The sequence below is a fragment of the Maniola hyperantus genome, chromosome 6, assembly GCF_902806685.2.
Source record: "Maniola hyperantus chromosome 6, iAphHyp1.2, whole genome shotgun sequence".
NCBI classification, from domain to species: Eukaryota; Metazoa; Arthropoda; class Insecta; order Lepidoptera; family Nymphalidae; genus Maniola; species Maniola hyperantus.
Window position 1 is genome coordinate 10,578,543 of NC_048541.1, and position 25,157 is coordinate 10,603,699.

The 25,157-nt window shown below is 36.0% G+C and overlaps 1 protein-coding gene across 1 annotated transcript; it reads right to left on the reverse strand.

Moving 5' to 3' along the window:
- Positions 1 to 986: 986 nt before the first annotated feature.
- On the reverse strand, positions 987 to 16,965 carry LOC117982935 (protein yellow-like). Its single transcript, XM_034969373.2, has 4 exons — positions 16,934 to 16,965; positions 15,409 to 15,643; positions 3,236 to 3,424; positions 987 to 2,555 (listed from the first exon to the last, which is right to left on the reverse strand). Exons 2-4 carry the CDS (start codon positions 15,632 to 15,634, stop codon positions 1,390 to 1,392), a joined length of 1,581 nt encoding a protein of 526 aa, XP_034825264.1. The 5' UTR covers positions 15,635 to 15,643; positions 16,934 to 16,965; the 3' UTR covers positions 987 to 1,389.
- Between the last annotated feature and the right edge of the window lie 8,192 nt (positions 16,966 to 25,157).

Consider the following 25,157-nt stretch of genomic DNA (forward strand, 5'->3'; position numbering starts at 1 on the left):
AATCTTCTGCCGAAAAATACTTTTTCATTAAATGTATTATTTAAAAGCATACCTACGTATAGGAAGATAGCCTGAAAGTTTTTCAATATTATTGACGTATTTCTGCCTAGCTATGTAGGTATCGACTGTGCGATGGGTAATAATACCATAGTCGAGAGTGTTTTAATCTAGGATTATAAAACGTGTTGTTGTTGTATAACGAGGTTTTAATATAAGTTGTTTATGCCGATGTAAAGTGATTATTTACTATAGAGACGATGCGAAAGAAAACATTTTATGTAATACTAGCTGATGCCCGCGACTTCGTACGCGTGGATTTAGGTTTTTAAAAATCCCGTGGGAACTCATTAATTTTCCGGGATGAAAAGAAGCCTATGTCCTTCCCCGGGATATAAGCTAACTCTGTACCAAATTTCATCAAAATTGGTTGAACGGTTGGGCCGTGAAAAGCTAGCAGACAGACAGACAGACACGCTTTCGCATTTATAATATTAGTATGGATTATTATGAATCTATAATTTTCTATGAATTTCCTACCGTAACATCTCGTAAACTTGGTATGTAATCTGAATAATATGTAATTATGTCCTCCGTGTAACGCATTTATTCGCCCTATGTGTTATTGTAATCGCCCTCCGATTAGCGCTTTCAAACGTTGCGGGCTAAATTTATTCTACAATTTAAGATAAATTGTTGAAATTTAAAAAAAAATCGATAACTCTAATAATTAATCCTTGACTGCCATCTCACCTACTGGTGAGTGATGATTGTAGTCTAGGATAGATGCGGTATGGCGCGTATTAGCGGATGGCCAGCTTTAAAGGGGTATAGCAGTTTAAATAAGTCTAGGATACCCCCTTACCGGTTTTCTACTTATGTAAGTATATTATAACGGTAGGGTACTTTAGATATTACGGGATTTTTAATTATACTTAACATTGGACGATAGGAAAAATTAAACAAGATTTTTTTTTTTAATATTCGGAGATAACTTTAACAGATAAAATTTTAAATATTATTTTACAGGCAATCATTTATACAGGTACAATATTTATATACTATAACAGGGTTTCTTTTACATGACCTCACATCACTTTATAGTACATTATCTTGCATCATATTACTTCAGAATCTTTCAGAACATTACAACACACAGAACCATAAAATGTAAATCTAACATACTCACATACACCAGAGTCTAGATACAAAAATATAGGCTCCATTCTCACATCTTATTTAAATAGTTACGTACAATTTATAATGTAGTTGCATTATAGCTATCAATACTTATAGCGTATGAACCACATCAATATTAAAGTCTTTATTAAGGATTTAACATTACTCTAAAAACATTTAAACTGTAATACATTACACGTTTTAGGTATTATTTTAAAGGTTCTCCATTACCTGGTAGTCATTTCTCAACCACCATGGACTCACGCTGTTGGTGATAGTTTGAGGCGTCGAAGGCGTAACAGAAAATGGCTGTCTAGAAGTTTGCTTCGTATTTAATAATGGATTATAAAGTTTCGAGATAGCATTTGGAGATGTTACCGAAGACGTAAGTTGTGGATTGCTGGGGAAAGTTGGTTGATTGCGAGACATAAGTTGTGGATTGTTGGGGAACAGTGGTATTTGAGATCTGCTGGAAGTGCTTTGAAGGAATATTCTGGGCGGAACTTGTGAGACGCTCTGGAAACCACCATTGTTATACAGATTAGGCCGTGAAAGGAGCGGCATTGATGACTGAATCGAAGGTGGCGATGTTTCACATACTGTTCCTTGAGTAAGCTTGTCGACAGAACTGACGAAAATTCTGAAATTGACATCACCATAATTTAACTCTGATTCCAAAAACACAGGCATACGATCAGAAATCACCCATACATTTCTTCCTTCATCAATTTTAATATCACATGGAAAAACTAGACCGACATCGTCTTTGTCTACGACGGCTATATTCTGTGGTTTCAGTGCAAAGTTTGTACTCCAACATCCAATAGCGTTTTGGTCGATTAGATTAAAAAGTTGGACACCAGTGACATCCATTACTTTAGAAGTAGTGTGTGTATCACGTCCACGGGTTCCGACTACTTTGAAGTCTTTATAAGATCCAGTTACTTTAGTTTCATCTCTTAAGATTCTAGTTGACACAGAAAACTCTGTATAGCTTGATAAAGGACTGAAGTACAGTGTCCTGAATCCATCAGCGCCCATCGGAGATGCACTTATGCCAAATATACCTTCTGCGCCCCATTGGAAGTTCAGACCAGCTATGTTAAAGTCGCCAACAAGTGGATCCGGCATGAAATAGCTGTGGCTGAATCTCCACGACTTGTTTTGTTCCCAGGAGTAAGCGATGAGGCCATAGCCTAGTTCATCAGAGAAGTAAGCAAACGTATCATCACAAGTGAGACCTTCGTCTAGAGCAATGTTTGCGATGAAGGTAGTCGATACGATGTCCTCGGGTCTGAACACGTATCTTCTGATACGCCTATCAGTGTTTAAATCGTATACGTTTAAAGCGTACGGGCACACATTTGTCACATTAGGATCTGAAAGAAGAAAAATGATATTGATTATTAATTTAGGTTAGTATAAGAAATATTAAATCTTTCTAAAACGGTTCACGTATTGATGTTTACTATTATTGCTTCGTACGAGCAAACTTTTTAGTTGAACTTTATCGAGTTTTTGGCATTGAAAGGCTTCATTTGGTCCAGTAGATGTGTCATTTGCTTGACCGAAGGATCGACTTTTACTTCGATTAATGCATCCATATCCCGTACCCGCTGGCCCCGCTGGCCCCGCTGCCTCATGAGGTGGACGCGCTTAGTAGGAAGCATACAAGTAAACGTCTTATACGTCATTGCAGAAATCGGTGATAGCCTAGTGGTTAAGACGTGGGCCTTCTATTCGGGAGTTCGGGGGTTCGCTGCCGGGCATGCAGCTATGCAGCATAACTTTTCAGAGTGATGTGCGTTTTGAGCGATTATATATCACTTGCTTTAACGGCGAAGGAAAACCTCGTGAGAAAACCTTGCATGTCGGAGAATTCTCCATGTTATCAAAAGTGTGTGAAGTCTGCCAATTCCCACTGGGAAGGCGCGGCCGTGGCGATCTATGGTCTAAAGTTTAGAATCTAAACCCTTCTCATTCTAAGAGAAGACACGTTCTCGGTAGTGGACCGGTGATGGATTGATCATGATAATGATTATATGTCATTAGTACTCACCGTATCCGTAAGTGCCAACATCCAAGACCCACAGACGGTCACATTTGTCAGCTTTAATTCTGTAAACCGTTGTGAGTCCATTTTCACAGTCGCCCAACTCGTTGCCTCTGAAGCTTGGATAGGGAGTGAGCTTCGGAGATGGTTCGTATGGCGCATCCAGAGGTATATAGTTCAGCGTTGCAGGTATACCTGGAATATAAATTAAATGGTGGGTTACTTTTAGTTTCTAAATTAAATACCGAACAGTTTTTTGACGTGTTTTCTTTAGTGGTTTGGTATGACACAAAAAAGAAAAATAAACGAACGCAACCATGAATTTGTTGTGTGAGTATAATTTGTTAAGTAAGGAAGTACAAGATTTTTGTATAGGTACCTACAAAACATAACAAGCTTTGCTTTTGAAAGGCATTCCGAACCAGTGGTAGAGATGCATCCGACTATTCGTAAGTACTTGTAAAAGTTTATTCGAATAAAAAAGATTTTTATTTTATTTATTTATTTTGTCGGGTGAGCCACGACACGACACAATATCATGGATTTTCATATTCGATGACACTTGGCGAAAATTAATTATTTACTTTTATATGCTTTTTCTATTTTTCTATTGAAAGTGCTAGAATATAGGATGTTCTGGCTTTCGTTTCTCCGGCTAGCTACATATATTATTGCTATCTTCATCGGCTACTGATTTTGTTGTTTTGCTGATTGGTGTGATTGTAGACAAGTGCAAGCCTAATAATTGTTAAAAAAATTGCGATATATCAAATTCATTGTACGTTTTGGTCTTAAGTCCTTTTTTTATTGTTGTTTAAGGCGAGTCACCGAGGCTAAGTGGGAAAAACTGGTTCGCTAGATCAAATGTTTTAGGTATTTACTATTAAATAACGGCCATGCTAAAAATATACAATATACTTTTTTGAAATTTTATAGTTTTCAATGGCAGAGACAAGCTTGTGAATCATTTTTATGAACGGTAATAAAATACCACACTACTAGATTTATAGAGATAAAATAATTACACGTGAAGTAAGGATACAGTAGATTACATTCTTTCAAGGTACATATTTTGTACCTAATCGGTATTATTTACTATGAGTTTATGTTGAAGATTACAAAAGGAAAATTTTCTTTATAGCAATCTCCGCAATCATCATCATCATAATAGGCTACTTGACTCATATCTAATTTCGTCCAATAAATGATTATTTATTATAGTATTTTGCTTAAGACAACGAAATATATCAATAACAATTATTAAAAACGCAGGATGGATATATAAATCCAATTTTAAAAAATACAGTTTTTATTTTTATTTGAAACGCAGAAAACGCTGTCAGCCATGATGTGACGTCATTAAATATGTAAACAAAGAAATGTCATCCCTATGTCACGCGTGGACTAACGTAGTATCCATATATAAAATTTAAAGTCCTGACTAACTAATATATCAACGCACAGCCTAAACATCTAAACAGCTGGTCCTAGATACATGAAATTTGGTGGGTGTGTTCTTTGTAGGTAAAGAGAAGGTATCCACTAGAAAAGGATTTTTTGAAATTCCACCCCTGAGTGGGCTAAACGGGGGTTTGAAATTTATGAAGTCCACGCGGGCGAAGTCACGAGCATAAGCTAGTTTTTATATATTTCTAAAAACTCATAGTAAACGTAAAAAATTATCGTTTTCTCTTTATAAATTGAATAAGTTATTAAATAAGACTTATAACAAAGTGATCTTTGCAAAAATAAATTTTGGGTTGCAGTCGTTAGTCATATTATAGGATCCCTTTAAGCAAGTCTTCGCGTGTTACGTATATTTATTTCACTGGGCACTCTAATCCACAACTTTCCTGTGGTCTTTATCGATGCGTTTTTACATTCTCGGATGATACAATAACGATAATTACTATATTTTTCATGTAAACTAGCATAGAAGTCATGTTTATTAAACTTTGGGAGGTTACGCTGTTGTTTACAAATGCATGACGTCAGAGCACAGATAATCCATCGGCCAAACATGGCCGACAGTGTTTTCACCTGTCTAAGAAAAATATTTTTTTAAATTAAAGTTTTACGGTTTTTAGGGCGCAAAAAAATATAGTGTTAATTTTTTTGATATAATAGGACAAATATTAACCATTTAAGACCAACTTAAAAAAATTGTCAAGTAGCCTATTACAAGGATCTCTAGGTATACAGCCGTTAAAAAGCGATGATAGCTTAGTGATTAAACGACGTCGGCCTCCCAGTCGGGGGTCGGGATTTCGAGTTTACGAAGTGCATTTTTCAAGCAATTAAAATCACTAAAATATCACTTGCTTTAACTATGAAGAAAAACTTAGCGAGAAAACATGCACACGAAACGAAAGAAACGAAAAGGTGACTGACTGACCGACTGATCTATCAACGCACAGCTCAAACTACTGAACGGATCGGGCTGTAGCTATTTTGACGTAGGCATCCGCTAAGAAAGGATTTTCGAAAATTCTACCCCTACGTGGTGAAAAAGAGGTTTCAAATTTGTGTAGTCCAGTTTTAAATGTACCTATAATGTTTAACCAACCCCACGCGACCAGCGAGGTAGACTATGAAATGAAAGGAAATGGGAGGAAAATTACCTACTTTACTTTATGAGAGGAAATTTACTTTACTTTTAACTTTGTTCGTGTTAATTTACGTAATTAAAACTTTAGCAAGGTGAATTATTTTTAAACAGTTGAAAATCGTGTTTTTTCGTTGGTTTGTCGTTCAATCACACTGCAACGGAGAAACGAACCGATGTGATTTTTGCGTTAAAGATATTCCGGAAAATCAAAAAGTTTCCATGGGATTTTTAAAAGTCATCAAGTGCTTTATAAATTTGCGTCTTTACGTGCTTTTCGACTAGCAGGTTTTTAGTGTGTGTGTCTTCTGGTGGCAGAAGAGCTTGTACATTTACTGCGCTAAGAATCAGCCGGGCTGTTCAGCACGGATATGTAGCAATTAGCCGTTATTCTTCGTACCATGCTACGCGAGCGTGACTTGTAGTTAGTAGATACTGTAAGAGTTAATCTATTTAACATTTTCAATATAAAATAGCTATGAGTCTCCAAGGTAGATATATTATGTATAAATCATGTATGATCATTGATCAGATAGTGATTGTGGTTACTGAGGATTGCACATAATAATACCCAATTCTACTTTGAAATCCTGCTATAATCATGGTAATAGCACAAAAACACGTACTACGTTACGTACATACGTAATAGTTTTGCGTTCTGTAAAATTACGATGAATGGTTTAAAATTACGATAGATGGTTGAGACCTATGATTTGAGAAGAATTTTATGTATAAAACTTTTAAGAGACATTTCAACGTGATTAATAGCCTCATCTGGTGACAGAAGGGCTGGCTCATTTTTTGCGCAACGGATCAACCTGGCTGTTCATGCGTGGAAAAGCAGCAGGTATTCTTGGCACCATTCTCCACGAGTGCATGATTTGTATAGTAATTAGATAAGGCTAGTTTTTAGTTTTATTGTAATACTAGCTGATGCCCGCGACTTCGTACGCGTGGATTTAGATTTCTAAAAATCCCGGAGGACTCTTAGATTTCCCGGGATAAAAAGTAGTCTATGTCACTCTCCAGATCTTTAACTATACCCATGCAAAAAATCACGTTGATCCGTTGCTCTGTTGCGACGTGATTGAAGGACAAACCAACAAACCAAACAAACTCACTTTCACATTTATAATATGGGTACTGATTTTCAATTTAAAAAAGTGTACATTATACTCGTACGTAGGTATAGGTATACCATAATCGTTTGAATAACGAAATACCTATAGGCAAAGAAAACTTTTTCATGAAATATTTTTACTACTAGTAGGTAAGTATGTAGTGGAAGCTGTGATAGCCTAGTGGTTAGGACGTCCGCCTTCTAATCGGAGGTCGGGGGTTCGCTCCCGAGCACGCCCTCTAAATTTCGGAGCTATATGTGCGTTTTAAGTAATTATATATCACTTGCTGGGGATTCCAACATCAATGGCTGTAACGGTGAAGGAAAACATCGTGAGGAAACCTGCATGCCTAAGTGTAGAGTAAAAAATACTTGCTTTTTCAATAAATTGCTTTATTGCATTATTGGCTTTGCTAACGAATGGTTAACGCCAATCAAATTTTCGTATTTCGCATCTAGCAAATTAAGGCTAAGCTAGGAATTACAACTGTAGGGATATTGCATTCGGCTCAGTCAATTTAATTGCTGTTAGGCAAGTTGCCGTACCTACTAGCTAATATTTTTTAATGGAAAGGTTTTCGGTTGGTTTTACTAGGATTGAAGGTCAACAGATACAGACGGAGTGGAGCAGAGCCAAGTTTTGATAACAATTTGAACTTAGCATAGGTAATAGGTATAGGTACACTTTGACATAGGTTTGAAATTGGCATACGGAAACCAAATACGGATGGAAAAAAAAATACGGAGGACGTGCTGCTTCTGGTCGTCGTAAGAACGTCCGCCTTGTACTCGTGACGTCAGTGTTTCGATCCCGGCCACGCACCTCCAACTTTTCGGAGTTATAAATGGTTTTTCACAATGCTCTCTGAGAAGTTTAGATTTGTTATTTTATTTAGTTTAGTTTTCGAGATTATGTAGAACTGAAATAGCACTTATCCAATTATTAATACTTAAGTAATCTTTACTTCTTACTTTAATATTTTAAATGTGAAATTGAACGTTTATTATTCGTTCACAGTTCACATCACTACAGCTGAATAGATTTGGCTACCCGGAATCATTACATGGGCTACATTTTATTCTGAAAAGTCCCTAAGTTCCCGCAGGGATAACTAACCAAATTCCAGGGCAGGTGGATGAACCATACTGCTGTAGCTTGCATCAAGGAGGCGTAGGTACATACTACTGCTAATACGTGCTACTTTGTATCCACGGGATTTTTAAAAACCTAAATCCTCGTAGACAAAGTCGCGGGCATCATAATATAGTACCTATTAGGGAGTTACGGATATTCGCATTCGCATCCGCAAATGCGGAACATTCGAATTAATTCAGACATCCGCATCCGTATCTTCATCAATTAATGCAGAGCTTTTACGGATGCGGATTCATATTTTCTAACAAGTAACGACCTGCAAAGAAAGTTTGCGGAGCCAGAACGGCGCGTGCCTCGCGCGTGTTTGCTAGTTGATATCTACGTTCGCTAACTGACTAATCAAAAAGTGCACAATGGTAACAGGAGTGTTACGGATATTCGCGTCCACATCCGCAAATGCGGAACATTCGCATTAATTCAGACATCAGCTTCCGCGGATGTGAACTTCAAATAATCCGCATCTGCCTCCGCGGATGTCAAAATTTTGGCATCCTCAACAACCCTGGTAAATATTATATATCTGGTAGATATGTCACGGTTTTTCATCTTGATTCAGTATGTATAGCTAGATGCAATCTGAACAGACCTCTTGATACTGGTTTCTGTGGTGAATGAAAAGTAATTCTTCAATAATTAATTTACTCGATTTTCCGCCACACCCGTTGCTACTAATAGATTTGTAAGCAATCGCCGAATGTGCATACTGTTATCATAGTTTACCAAGTTTTGAGAGCGTGTCGAACATGCACTATGTCCGCTGTTTCAATAATTACAATAAACTGAAAATCCATATTTAGTTACTACTAGTTACTCTCTACTTACTCAACTAGATGATGCCCACGACTTCGTCCGCGTGGATGTAAGTTTTTGAGAATCCCATAGGAACTTTTTGATTTTTCGGGATAAAAGTAGGCTATGTCATTCCCAGGGATGCAAGCTATGTCTGTACCAAATTTCGTCAAAATCGGTTGAACGGATGGGCCGTGAAAGGCTAGCTGACAGACAGACACACAAAAATTTTAAAAACATGTAATTCGTTTATGGTACAGTTTAAATAACCATAATATTGTGAGATTAATAATATGAGGTAGTTATTTCGAAATTACAGACAGACACTTGAATTTTATTTATTAGGATATAGATATAGATTGGTATAGATAGCTTAGCACCACTATATTATGAGAAATTTTGTCTGTATGAAATATTCTTAATAAGACCGTTGTAATTAATTAACGGTCATATCACGTTATACTTACTTATAGCATACTACTATGTTATAGGTAGGTATACCACTTGTCGGATGGTTATGATGTTTTAATAAGTCATTACTTCTTTACTTGACTTTGTAATTATAAATCAACGACTAAATGAGCGCGTGTTTTAATCTATTAACATGCATAGTACGCGACAGGTCGAGATGGCAATCGGGAAGGGAACACTCTGCACACCCGCATAGCCCCCGCGCTAATCCGGTGCGGGCGAGCGTGGGTGACGTGCGGGTCTGCGGGCCTCTGCCAGCCTCTGCCCCGAATGTTATCTCGATCTGTCGCGGACTATACCTACCTACATAGGTACCGTGTTTCATATTTTTAACCGACTTAAAAAAAAGGAGGAGGTTCTCAATTCGTCGGAATCTGTTTTTTTATTTTTTTATTTTTTATGTATGTTCCCCGATTACTTGAAGACGCCTGGACCGATTTTGAAAATTCTTTTTTTGTTTGAAAGGGTATACTTCAAAGTTGGTCCCATATAAATTTGGTGAAGATCTGATGAACATCTTCGAAGATAGATAATGGAACTGCTCAACGGATAAGAGTAAATTGCTCGCGATCAGTGTAATAGCTTAGTAAACAGTAGATTTTTAACCAGGCATAGCATATTTTAACACCATGAAGTCACTAAAAATTGTGAAATAAATTTTTTTTACAAAAAAAATAAAAACCGACTTCAATACCTAGCCACAAATATATATTCGGTAATAAATTAAATTATTTTTTAATTTTTAGTGTTTGTGGCTAGGTATTGAAGTCGGTTTTTATTTTTTTTGTAATACCAAATAAATTGATTAACATCCTAAGCATGTACGCAGAAACTTAGTTGGTTAATTCGCCTGGTATAAAAACCGATAATTTACAGAAATACGAGTAAGTTTATTTATTTATTTTATAAATTTAATAAATTAAATTTATAAAATAAATAAATAAATTAAATTTATAAAATAAATAAATAAACTTACTCGTATTTCTGTAAATTATCGGGTTTTAATTAAATTTATAAAATAAATAAATAAACTTACTCGTATTTCTGTAAATTATCGGTTTTTATACCAGGCGAATAGTGCAGTCATAGATGTGAGCCAGATTCTAAGTGGATTTAAAAACTTCATGCCTGACAATTCAACAAGACGTATGTTTAATAGCAGTTATTAATATTCATGTACCTAAACGTATTCGAATTTGCAAACATGATAGTTATGCAGAGTGAACTAGTTATGGTTGTAATTAAGATAATTTGCCTTTTCAAGATTTTAGTGACATGTTGATTAGAAACTTTGTTATGCAACTTTACATTACTAATTTGGTGTAAATCTGTTTATATTTTCTGGTTAGTTAGTTTTTTGATTGATCATATTATTCATGTTAATTTAAAGATAATAATCGCATATTTTAATGGAGATAACGGGTACATACACCACGATTAATTTAATGTTTTTAATAATGAGTTCTTAGATCTTGTGGAAAAAAGCTTTGTTGGAAAAATATTACCAAGAGGGTGTTATGACTGTTATTCCATTTATTCAAGGCTCCCACTGAAAACCAGCGCTGCAGCATGATTCTCAGTGGGAGATCTGTATTTTGGTGTAACCAAATATACCGTGACACTTTATTTAGTAGGTATATTTATGCTTATAAATATAATATGTAGATTAATTCAGTTAGTTTTAAGGTTTATCGTAGTACTTACATTGTAGTATTATACTGATCAGATAAAAAATCTTTCACGATCCTTCCTAATTTGGGAGCGACGCAAGGAGGATCATTAAATTTAGAATATCTTGGAGACAATACACACTTACCTACTGATACAAATACTGGCTGCCCGTTGATAAAAAGTCGTGTCAAGTCAAGGCTTTACGAATAATTAATTATCTAGTCGGATACTGACCTATATAATATTATAATCAGAATTTCATAAATAAAATAAATTGTATTAGTTACTTAGATAGGTACATATTGACAATAATAATAATTGTGAACCCTTCACTTTATAAATATTCATATAGGAGTTGTTTAGTTCCCTACCATTTTAAGTACAGGAGCACATTTTTGTGTGTCAAGCTGTGTTCATACCGATAATTGCGTCGTGTGTTCAACGTTACTTGTAAGAAATATTTAATTGTTAACAAATTCGAAATCTGTAATTAAGTGCGTCTGTGCAGCAATTCTCGGTAAAAATGACAGGACAAGGTAAAAGATTTAAATTTAATGCAAAAATACTGCGGCATGCAGCGTTCAACACACTACACACATTTTTAGCCGACTTCAATAAAGGAGGAGGTTCTCAATTCGTCAGAATAATTTTTTTGTTGTTTTTTGTTGTTTTATGTAGGTATGTTCCCCGAGCACTCGAAGACACTGGGACCGATTTTGAAAATTGTTTTTTGTTTGAAAGGGTATATGTACTTCCAAGTTTCGGTAATAAATTCAAATATTTTTTATTTTTTAGTTTTTGTGGCTGGGTAGGTATTGAAGTCGTTTTAATTTTTTTTTGTAATTTTTTTAATGATGTGGAAGGGACTTTACAACTTTAGTAAATCTCTCAGAACTGATAGGTGCACAAACGTGTTTTGAAAATGATTGGCATTAGACGCCTTTATACAGTTTTATCTGCAAAATAAGAAAAGTTGAACGACATAAATTATCTAATCGTAAGCATGGAATAATAATTTATGTAAGTACCTCCCTATTTCTCATTAAAATACAACTAGATGATGCCCGCGATTTCATTTTGGGTTTTTAAAAAAAATACCATCGGAGTTCTTTGATTTTCCGGAATAAAATGAAGCTAAGTATATCAGCCACCAGAATGCAAGCTATCGTTTTACGAAACAGAAGGAAACAGGTGATATTTGCGACCTTCGTCCACGTAGACTTAGATTTTTTAAAATATCATGGGAACTCCTTGATTTTCTGAGACAAAAATTAGCCAATGTACGTCCCGGGACGCAAGCTATCTTAGCACTAAATTTCGCCGTGAAAACGTAGTAGACAGACACACTTTCGCATTTATACTATTAGTATGGAATTATTGGCTGCCCTAAAAAAATGGTACCGTCATGGATAATTATTAGAGACATCGTTAAATTGCGTGACTGATTTCACATAGGTATTTGATTAGCCATCGTATTTTATGTTTCCTGCTTTTTTTTAATTTATAGACTAGCGCTTGGCTGCAATCAGACCCGCTGACAAGTGATGATGCAGCCTAAGATGAAACGCGCTTGCCTAGAAGATGCCTATTCACTCTTGACGTAAAGGTACTCATATTAAAAGTGGAGGGAAAAACAGAGGCCAGGAGGGCGTTTCATATCCTAGCGGGTCGGATAAGAAACGAGGGAGCATATCGCTTCGTATAATACGTGTCTGTTGAAATTCAACTAAGTATGGATGTAGACCTTGACGATGTCTTGCGGTACGATGGTAGAAAGGTGAAGGAGGAACCACAGTTCAAGAACTATGGTTCCTCTTGAACACACTCTTCGAAATATATCCTGTAGAATACCGATGGACAGGCAACTTTGGGCCGATGTTCCAAACTTTGAAGTTTAGAATTACTCAGTGTTTCGTCACCAATGAGTCTTCTAGGCCGGCTATCCACCGAATCTAATGCTTCAAGATGGTACTTAGCAGAGCCATCCCATAAATGGGTGCAGTACTCCATGCGCGATCGAACTTGAGCTTGACACAGAGTAAGAAGCTGTTCCGGCGTAAAGTACCGCTTGACTTTGTTGAAGATGGCAAGTTTCTTGCCAGCTGTTTGCCTTGGGTTCGATGCATTGCCAAAGTTGAGATTGGACGATATGTTGATTTCTACTCAGAAGCTCAACACTATCGGTAATCGGAACGGGTATACTTCGGAAAGTCGGAGTAAGTGGGAATGAACTCGGTTTCGCGGTGAATAAACACGCTTGCGTTTTGGTGGCGTTAAATTTGACAAGGGCATCCCCCCAGTCGGACACTTCCTTCAAAGTCAAATCAACGCGTTCTACCAAGGCCTGTCGCCTGTCTATGCTCAAGGATTCAGCTCCACTTGCACGGGGACCGGATATGTATCTATAAAGGTGCTCTCGTCTGCGTACCCAAAGATACCGGGATTTAGCAGGTCGTTTGTTTGCAGCAAAAAAGCGCTGCAGAGAAAACTGATCCCTGAAGGACACCGGCATTAATCGCCATTAGATCAGACGGGGAGCCATCCACAACTACTCGAAATGATCGTCCGCTCAGGAACTTTGATTTCCAGTTGCAGAGACTAGTGTCTAGTGGAAGTTTTATTTAATACTAGCTGATGCCCGCGACTTCGTCCGCGTGGAATTAGGTTTCTTAAAAATCCCGTGGTAACTCTTCGATTTTCCGAGAGCCTATGTCACTCTCCAGGTCTTTATCTTTATCCATGCAAGAAATCACGCCAATCCGTTGCACTGTTGCTACGTGATTGAAGGACAAACCAATAAACCAACAAATCAATAAATCAACAAACGAATAAACCAACAAACAAACACACTTTCGCATTTATAATAAGGGTACTGATTTCAATTTAATAAAGTGTTTTTCTTACAAATAGTAAACACTAGAAAATCGCTTTATTACTTAGCAATAACCCTAAAGCGTTATCTGTGAAAAACACTGTAGGATGTTTACTTGTTTAATGGATGTTGCACTTATTTTTCAATTACGGGTTTTTTCAACGTTTTGTTCACGTAACTGTGCCTAGAAGGCGGTTTCTAATTTCCTATAACAGAGTGCATCAAAAGTATAGGTAGGTAGGTACTGGCTGATGCCCTCGCGTTCATTCATGTGAATTTAGGTATTCTAAAATGTCATTAGAATTTTTCAAATACTTTATAATTGGGGGTTATAGGTAGATTCACGTACGTAGGTACAAAATTCCAAGTTTCTTTTCCCAACGGTTTGATATGTCACTTATTCAGTTTCTACTTTTATATAGACATATAAAATAGGTAGGTAAGTCATTATTTTATAGTTATCTGCATTATGTTTTATGAATTCTCAAATTCTTTTAAGTAATAATGTTACTGCCTCCAGTTTAGATTCTTAATTATTTTTAGCATATAGGTACATCAGATTAAGTCTATGTTTGATCGCTATTTTATAGTTCACCAGCTGATGCCCACGACTTCATACGCGTGGATTTAGGTTTTTAAAAATACCTTGGGAATTGTTTGATTTTCTGGGATAAAAAGTACCTATGTCACTCTCCAGGTCCATTAAACTTTACCCAAAATTACGTCCTACGTTGCTACGTGATTGAAGGACAACCCAACAAACCAACAACCAAACACACTTTCGCATTTATAATATGAGTAGTGACATGGGTACCTAGTGATTTGTTTTTTGTAGACTATAAAAACATGTTCTATTCAACCTTACATCTTCACTGTTTTTACGATCGTGAAATATGTAAATAAGCATAAATTTAAGGTTTTTTTAAGACAGGAAGCGAGAAAAACAAATCGCAAAAGGTAAAATCAAGATAATTGTAGGTATGTTATTAAGTTTCTAGGGCACACAATTTGTTAGGAATTAGGAGTTAAGTACCTACTCATATTACAGTTAGAGTTGGTAACTAAATCAGTCAATTATTAATTCTTCATGCTGAAAATTTTCACGTTTCATTTCAATAACTATTTCGTTAACTATCTGAATAATCCATACATACACTATACGAATATACTAATACTAATATTATAAATGCGAAAGTGTATCTGACTGTCTGTCTCTCTGTCTGTCTGCTAGCTTTTCACGGCCCAACAGTTTAACCGATTTTGATGAAATTTGGTACAGAGTTAGCTTACATCCCGGGGAAGGAAAAAGGCTTTAATCCCGGAAAATTAAAGAGTTCCCACGGGAATTTTAAGATCCTAAATCCACGCGGACGAAGTCGCAGGCATCGTCTAGTAAATCATAATGGAGTGCACCTGCCTACAATATGCCTATTCACTGTTGCGATTTATTTTAACAGATCTTTATAAATATGGTGTATTATTTTATGGAACTTACCTGGACGCCATCTAGGGACGCTGACGAAGAGCTTATTCCTCCAACGCTCAATACCAACAGGTAAAGCATTTTGTCTGATCAGTGCACCAGTCTGGAGGGCCTGCTGCTTTAGGTACTGGTCCGGATAGTTCCAGTCCATTACATTCCAGGAATATACTTCTTGGAGCTTCACCGCTGCGGAGGCAACGGCTATAAGCCCACAGAATAATAATACTCTTCCGACCATGTTGAATGTCTGTAAATGTAAAAGATTATTTGCATAAGATTACCTCACTTTGTTTACCACAATGTGGTAGGTAAACTGTAATTATTCTACAATCTACAGTAATATATTATGCGCATTAATCATAGGCTAAACTTGGCGAACAGTTTTCAAAAGTTTTCATGAGGATTAATTAGTGTAATAAGCTTATCGCAAAAAGGTTACATTTTCGGCCGAAGTTAATATTAATAATCAATCACCGTAGATTGTCGATAATTTACTTTTCAATCTATCTATAATCTGAATCTGTATTAATATATAAAAGGAAAAACTGACTGACTGACTGACTGACTGATCTATCAACGCACAGCTCAAATTACTGGACGGATCGGGATGTTTGGCATGCAGATAGCTATTATGACGTAGACATCCGCTATGAAAGGATTTTTGAAAATTCAACCCCTGAGGGGGTAAAGTAGAGGTTTGAAATTTGTGTAGTCCTTGCGGACGAAGTCGCGGGAATAAGCTAGTAATCAGTTAATAAGTTAGGCAACGTTGTTGTTTGTCGAAAACACCATACACTTTTTGAGTTAATAAAATTGCTAAGTAACTTATCTTCAGATTATAGATTGATCAATTATTAATTTTAGCCAGGTCTTAGCTTATGGATTTGAAAATATTGATTCGATGGATTTTTGTTGTGAAATAATTAGGTAGGGTGCATTCGGAAATGAAAATGTAAAACTAGGTGATGAAAACCTAGTCAACGGAAGAAGCTAGTCTGTAATAAATAGTATTGAAGCAAATTGCATTCAAAGTGTAATTATATATGATTATGTCTAGTATTTTCTTGCAAATTGTAAGTTGAAACAGGTTTGTGATATACTGATTTCGTAATTACATAGATACATGTCACATTGCAGCCACGCACGATCAATCAGTGTATAACATTACAATCTGACGTTTCCGTTCACATCACATAAAATTAAGCACTCATTTATGAAAAGAATTTAATTTGTCAGTAGGTCAATTTACGCGGGAAAATTTCGAAGATTTATAATGTACCTATACTTATTATAATTATCAATATTATAACATACAACACGATTAGTTTGTGATGCCCGTGACTTCGTCCGCGTTGATATTTAAAAATCCAGCAGAAACCCCATATTTTTACAGGCTGAAAAGTAATTTGTTAATCCAAGCTATAATCAATTCCAAATATCAACCAAATCCATCCAGTAGCTTTTGCGTGAAAGAGTAACAATCATACTAACACACACACACATACAAACTTTTATAATAAATATTAGTGTGACGTACATTTCGCGGTAAGCCGTCCAAGCCAAAAGTGCTGGCAGTTGGAATTAAACTGAACAGTGTAAACTTACCCCCTACTATTTAAAACGTGCCTCCATCTACTCCTTCCTAAAGCCTTCCAACGTTAAAATTACCGAAGGAATGAGCGTAGAGTTAAGAATTATGCAACTGCTCGCGTTTTATTATCATTCAAAACGGCGTAGATTTTTGAAAATTTCGAGATGTATAAACTAGTTCATATTATTTAATAACGAATGATCAAATTGATATTTGACGTAATTAATTAGTTTTTAAAGCTATTATTTTAATTAATTTTCCTGTATTTATTAGAGTTCCGGAGAAGGGATAAATATTATCTACTTAGATAATATTTATTTTCAATCACACAACTTACCTAATATGTAATTGGGTTGGCACTGATTCCTAGACTCGGAAAATCCTACAGGCTCCCAGAGAATACCTACTCAAGAAAAAACGGGCAAGTGCGAGTTGGATACGCACACGAAGGATTCCGTACCATTGTACAAGAAATAACACTTTTTTGTGATGTAACCACAAATTCATGGTTTTCGGATTTTTCTCTTTACTTGAGCTAATGCTACCTGCCAAACATGATTCTAGGTCAACGGGAGTCAGTCTACGCTATAGGTTTTGATTCCTTGGCAGGTCTTGACAGACAGACAGACAAACGAAGTGATCCTATACCTAAGGGTTCATTTAATTCTCTTGAGATACGGAACCCTAAAAAGGATTTATTTATGACCCAATATATTTAATTAATTGTAATGAATAATATTAATGGATATGGAGAGAGCCAGTGAGCAAAGTCGTATTATAAATATATTACATAGTATAATTATTTTACTCCTGTTATTTTGCTTGATTATTAATTATTACAGAATAAAAATTCAAAATCCGTCGTTGATAAAAACTGGATATTTCAAGACTTTTCAAACTGCTTATCTTCTTGTGCCAGCAAGAAGTGCCATGAAATGAATTTATTTTTACTGACGTGTCTTAGTAATTGCTAGATCTATGGTCGACCGTCGAGTGCTCAGTGCACGCATTTAGGTTATTCGAGCGATATGACCTACGCATAATCTACACTACGCATATTTTTTGCCCACAAAACCATGAATGAAAAGTGTCAACAAACTTATTCTATTCAAATCCAATACGAGTTATAGATATTACCTACTAGATGACGCCCGCGACTTCGTTCGCGTGGATTTAAGTTACGCAATATTACAGTAATAAATATTACGTACTGTTAATAAGTCCACTTTTCTTTGAATAACTAAACTTGCAACCTTGCCAATATTATATATATAGGTACATAATATTTTATTTACATACACAAACCTGAAATGTCAAAAGTGTATTTAAAAATGCATTTGAAAAATATTGATTTAATAGGTAGGTATTTTGATTTCGTGTGCATGCACTATGAATTATTAAGTCTGTATTTTGACTCGCATTTGACCTCAAATTTCAAACTAGGACAACCTCCTCGACCTTTGAAAGTTTACGTAGGTAGTTTTGAGAATTAGAGCGGACATAGCTACCTAGGTCAGTCGTGCTTACTAATTTACTCTCTCTAAATTCCACATATTTTATGCTGTAGACTTTTAATTTCCAATCCCTCGAAGCTTAAACTAATAACCTATTCATAGGTATTAGATAGGTACTTGTATATTTTTGTCAATATGTAGGTAGGTATATAAATTATTTATAAAGATTTTTTCATTGCATTTATCCTATAAGTATTATAGCGCCACCCCTTAGATACTAATGAACGGCCCGTTTGAAATCCAGACGTCACTGAGGTTGCATTGGTGCTAGAGCACCGCTGAGTCGGTGCCATTTTGTTTGTTCAATAGCCCGAAGTTATTTATAAGTCAATGAAGCTGTTAGATTTTTTTATAACCAACTTGTTGGCATAATTAGGCCTATGACGCACTTATATGGTAGGTATTGAAGGCAACAACTATCATCCAAATATTAGGAAATACATGTCATAATGATCGGACATACTCTACACTGTGATTTCTGTCAAAGATGGCTGAAGTAATGCAAGGACATTTCTACGAGCCATCAGTTTAATATTCTATATATATACATATAGGTATATTATAAATAAAATATAAATATATCTAAATATTATATAAAAGGAAAAGGTGGCTGACTGACTGACTGACTGGTCTATCAACGCACAGCTCAATCTACTGAATGGATCGGGCTGAAATTTGACATGCAGATAGCTATTATGACGGAGGATTTTTGAAAATTCAACCCCTAAAGGGGTGAATTAGGGGTTTGAAATTTATGTAGTCCACACGGACGAAGTCGCTAGTGTAGGTATAAGTTCATGAATGATTGTTGCATTACCTTGAGATTGAAGTTTTAATGTTAACAAGCAATTACCTAGAACAATATAGATTTCTACTCATGTAAATATTGTATTGTATTACATGTAAGGTTCTTTAGTTTCATTCATTGTTATTATTATTACTTATAGACAATAAAATATAAGTAAGTATATATTATTAAATAAACTATTCAAAGGGCAGACTAACAAATTTCTGAAAGGCCGGCAACGCATCGGCAGTTCCTCTGGTGCTGCAAATGTTCATGGGCGGCGGTAATCACTTAAAATCAGGTGGCCTCCTTAACTCCTAAAAAATGATACGAAAATTGATGAACAATGATAAGAAAGCGCAAAAATCAGCGGGGTGATTCGCTAACTCAGTGACATCACTAAATGAAGGCCACCAAACTCGTTTGACATTGGTTGGTTGTACATTTGCTGCTCTATTGAACAATGAAGTAATATTTCCTAGCAAATCCTCAATGGATTAAAAATAAACGTCAAAAGAGCTTGATGGCTTTCATTCGTAATGATTAATGAGTTAGCGAATCACTCCGCTGCTGGTGTGGATACACCATAAAATGCTAATTAAGAGCACGTGCTCTCGCACAACATTATTTACATACTCCACAATATAATTTACATAAGCATATGAATTTATTCATTAGAATTTTTGCGGAACAACTTTATTTAATACATAGTAATAGGTGTGATACTTAATTACGTATTAGAAATAAAAGGCTTTTTTATTTATTTATTTTATTAATAGGTGTGATAAGATGATTAAATCTTTTTATTTTCATTCGCCACGTTGCCGTTTTATGTAAAGTAATAAGCAAACTTAAATGGGTTAGCGTTAAAGCAGTTGAATATTTAAGTTATATGCCTATAGTAATAATGAGAATCTAATTAAATTTAGGTACCCAACCCTACTAAGCTAGAATAAAATTAGAATAAACGGAATAAACTAGTAGAACACGTGTACCACATGTAGAAATAGAGACACGGTAAAGTCCGAATTATTTATATGAGTTATAACTAAAAACATTATCCTCCTTCTGGTAATATTATGTTTGAATACAAATTTACTAGTGGCTACCTAGGTTTACCCAACACTCACTAGGAGATGATTTTAAGGAAACTCGGCTGACTCTTTTTTTAAAAGTGCTACGCCAGAAGATTTGGCCCATATTCAGTTTCACCATCTCAACAAAACAAAAACACACTAGGAGTACCTACAACAGACAAGGTTGCATGGAGTCGTTTTCAGATTTCGTTCTGGTTTAGTCTAAATATTATACAAAAGGAAAGCTGACTGACTGACTGATCTACACACAGCTACTACTGGACGGTTCGGTCATATCTAGATATAAAAATATAATAATAATAAGAATCGCTAAATGTGTTGCTGATCGCAAATCTCGAGAACAGCTGAACCGATTTCGCTTTTTTTATAATATTCCTTGAAGTACCAGGGTGGTTCTTACGGAGAGAAAAATTTAAAAATTTGAATCGACTGTTAGGCGGTATACGAAGTACGCCGGGGCAGCTAGTACAGAATAATATAACGTGACATCCGATTTTTGAAAATTCAATCCATAAAGGGAAAAACAGGGGTTTGAAAATTTAGTCCACGCGGATGAAGTCGTAGGCATAAGCTAGTTACCTATAATGTGACTTTACCGTGAAATTAACGATTAGGAAATTAACTGTTAGATTTTCTTGAGTTTTACTGGAACATTTTAGGATTTACCGTGGTTCGAGCTTTTACAGTAGGTAATTAACATAATATTAAAATAAGTATTATTATGCAGACATTATGCAAACATACCAAGATTTCGTTATTATATAGGTGTTAAACCATAAATTATTATTATTATGAGAAAATATGTTAATGGATTTAAGCGCTCATCAGTCATCATACAAAATCTAGAGTAAATAGTATGCTTTAACTATAATTTTCACGAAGGTAAATTGCTTGTTACTTCCTTGTCAATTTAGTCGGGACAAACTTCATTAACATGCAACTACTCTAGGTACCTATACAGTGTGTTTTTTAACTGGGACAATACTGTCAATAAACCTTTAATAAGGTTAAGGTAATTTTTCAATATTTTGCATAGGTATCCCACTGGTTACAACACATTTTAATTTTTCTTGTGATGTAACCACAAATACACAGTTTTCGGATTTTTCCTTTACTTGTGCTATAAGACCTAGATACCTTTCTGCCTAATTTCTGTTTTTAGGTCAACAGGAAGTACAATATAGGTTTTCTTGACAGATATGACAGACGGATGGATGGACAGACGGACGGACGGACCAACGGACCGACGGATAGACGGACGGATAGACGGACGGACAGACGGACAGACAGACGGACGGATAGACATACAGACGGACGGACGGACGGACGGCTCGACGGACGGACAGACGGACGGACATACGGACGGACGGACGGATGAATAGACGGACGGACGGACCGACAGACAGACAGACATACAGAGAACGAAGTGATCCTATAAGGGTTCATTTTCCCTTTTGAGGTACGGAACCCAAAAAAATTCAAAATAAAGACCTAATGTTTACTAAGACCTGTATCTCCTATGGTGTTGGATTTCCCCGTACCTACTGTTTCAGTTAAAAAAAACACACTGTATACTTAATTCTACCATCCGTTGCCTCTAAAGAGTTTTGTGATAACTTAATGAGGCCCCAGGAACAATATTTTAAATACAAAAGTTTCACTTATAATTTAGGTATTTAAGTAAATAATATTTTATTATCAACCATAACCAATGTTACATAACATTCATTTATCTTGAATTCAAAATTTTTATTACTATGATGACATACATACATTTTGATTTTTGATTTTGAATTAGGAAGTGAAAGTTGAAATTCCAAATAGCAAAATTAACGCGACATTACGAAATTTATTTTTTGAATCTAGAACGTCGATCTGTTATAAATTAATAATTTTAACATGACGTGTTAATTCGCTGCTTCAGCATTTCAATTTATATAAAGCGAACAATCCGCGAGGCGGCGAAGCAGTCCACATTTCCATATTGAATAGTTAACACTGAAACTACTGTATTCGCGTGAAGTAAAAGTTCCGTGTGTGTGAATTTCCAAATTAAATTCGTTGGACATTTCTTGTGGTTTTTTTTTTCAAAAGACTGTCGAAGCGGACCTCCTAACAATTGGTGTCAGAAGTGGGATGCTGAGAAGGTTCACGCAAGAGGACCCTTAGCATCCAAAGAATCCTGAGGTCATCGCAGTCGTGATCGACGATAAGCCTCGCCCCCAGGGTTGAGCCCGCATCACAACCACTAAGCACCGGTTCTACTCAAGATCGACGATAAGTCTCAGCCTGCCAGACTGAGCCCGCATCTCACACGAAGAACGCGAATATCCTGGACTCACTCAAAAACATCAGTGAAATAAATTTTAAGCCTTCAAAATTACGAAATACAATTTCTTCAATATCTTCAGAAACCTACTCGATATCGTCGCCGCGTGAAATACGAGACGCATTCCGTACAGTTCAAAGCCTTCACGTGTCGCAAACGCATCGACCTAATTTAACTTTCAGTGCAGTGACATCAAAGTGAAAACCTTTTTGTGAAAAATAAATCGTGATGTTTGCCGTTATCCTGTAAGTAGTTTATATTAATTTTGTATAAAAAGCGTAAATTGTCTAAATTGTATATTTTCGTACTGTATTTTAAATTTAAATCCTTTTTTTTTTTCTCTCCATATCTCAGTTTCAGTAATCAAAAATGAGTTTAAAGTCAGAAAGTTCGGACGCAAAAGTGACTCTCTCTATACTCACTAAATTCGTAAGGTCTTATGATGGGAATCGGGAAACTCTTGCCGCGTTCCTAACTAACTGCGATAACGCAATTAGTTTAGCTGCTCCCGACCAGCAAAATATCTTATGTAAATATATAATCTCCCAACTTGAGGGCAAAGCTCAATTAGCCTGCAGCCTTAAAAATTTCAATAATTGGGATGAATTAAAATCATATTTAAAAAGCACGTTTGGCGAGAAAAAACACTCGTCCCATCTGCTACTTGATCTCCAAAACTGTAAACAGGGCCAGTCCGAAAGTGTGACACAATATTCTATCAGACTCGAAGCATGCCTAACTCGACTTCAAGCTGATATTCAAAATTCATGCACTGATCGTAATCTCCTTCTAGGCAAAATCACAGCTATGGAAGAACTCGCCTTAAGCTTATTCCAATTAGGTCTTAACCCTAATATTTCTAATATTGTCCGCTGCAGAAACCCTTCGACACTTAATGAAGCAATTTCTCTAGCAGTCGAAGAAGAAAAAATTTTCAAACTTGTAAAAATTACTCAACCAAAACATCCAACTAAATTTTGTTCCTTATGTAAGAAGACCAATCATAGTTTCTCAGAGTGCTTTAAGAAAAAGCACGATTTCACACAGAGATCATCTTTCCATATTCCTCCCGCTAACCCTCAATATTCTGCAGAAACAAGTCAAAGTTCATCAAAGGACTCAAATTTCGTCAAAACCTGTGCCTATTGTAAACACAAAGGACATCTTATCTCAGAATGTCGTAAGCGCCAATATAATAATAATCAGCGTCGGATGAACTCTCACCCTCCGTCGGGTCCCTCTCATAGTAACAGTGCTAATGTTAACATGTATGAATACTCTGAATCCTTAAATGAAGTGACGAATAGTTACGTCCCTGAATCAAAAAACTTAAACTGATTTCGGATGCGTGCCTGCCGAAATCAACAATCCAAAATGGCACTCGAACTACTAAATCCTTTTATACTAATTCCCCCAAATCGTTTACATCTCGGCAATCGCTACATGACTGTCCGAGTCACACTGAATCTTATACCAAATCTTTTATATCCCGGCAATCACCAAAAGACTGCCAAAATATCGCTGAATCATATCCTAAATCCTCACTGATTCCTACAAAATCGAATACAAAGCATTCCAAAGAAGATTGCTCAAATAATACTATATCTCATTCTAATTCTTATACTAGCTCTTATACTACAAAATCCTTTAAATCTCAGTTTCCTTCAAAGGATCAACTGAGTCTTACAAAATCTAAAGTCATTCAAAATGACCCCCAAAGCAACGCAAGCAAAAGCTCATTGCCTCTTAAAGACGTCCCGATCTTCGAAACAAGCACCCTGAAAAAGTTGGTGTCCTTACCTCATGCATTTTTACAAATAGAATGTAATAAAAAACCTCTCTGTTTCTTAGTTGACACAGGCGCAAGTGTCAGCATTATTAAGCGCTCGTGTTTACCAGCAGAGCCCCAATTGTCTCAAGAAATTATAAAACTCAAAGGCATAAACGATAAAGATTCCTATAGCGAAACTTTAGGAACAGTTGTGCTTAACCTTATTATAAACGACCACACCATTTCTTTTAAATTCCACGTCATAACTGACGCTCTGAATCTGGAATCAGACGGTATCTTAGGTACCGATTTTCTACATTTTTTCCATACTAATATCGATTATAATACTAAATCCCTTACTATCTCAAATTACACTTTACCAATTCATTATTCGAGCCCTAGATATATAATACCGGCTCGCTCCGAAGCTATTGTTGAATGCACTGTCTCAAATGACAAGTTCGAGTTACGTCATTTAAAAGACGCACTCGTATTAGATCACTCTATATCCGAAGGTGTATATATAGCAAACTGTATAGTAAGTTTGAAGCCTAATTATAAAGTCAATGTCTCTGTTTTAAATACCACTGAATCTCAAATAGAAATCCAAGACTTCAAGGTCCATTTAACTCCTATAGACTTCTCTGAACTACGCCAAGTGTCTCAATCCCC

Coding starts and splice junctions, on each gene's coding strand:
- LOC117982935 (XM_034969373.2), bottom strand. CDS start 15,634: ATGGTCGGAAGAGTATTATTATTCTGTGGGCTTATAGCCGTTGCCTCC. Junction 3,425..15,408: donor CGTCCCTAGATGGCGTCCAG/GTAAGTTCCATA, acceptor TTTATATTCCAG/GTATACCTGCAACGCTGAAC. Junction 2,556..3,235: donor TGTTGGCACTTACGGATACG/GTGAGTACTAAT, acceptor TTCTTCTTTCAG/ATCCTAATGTGACAAATGTG.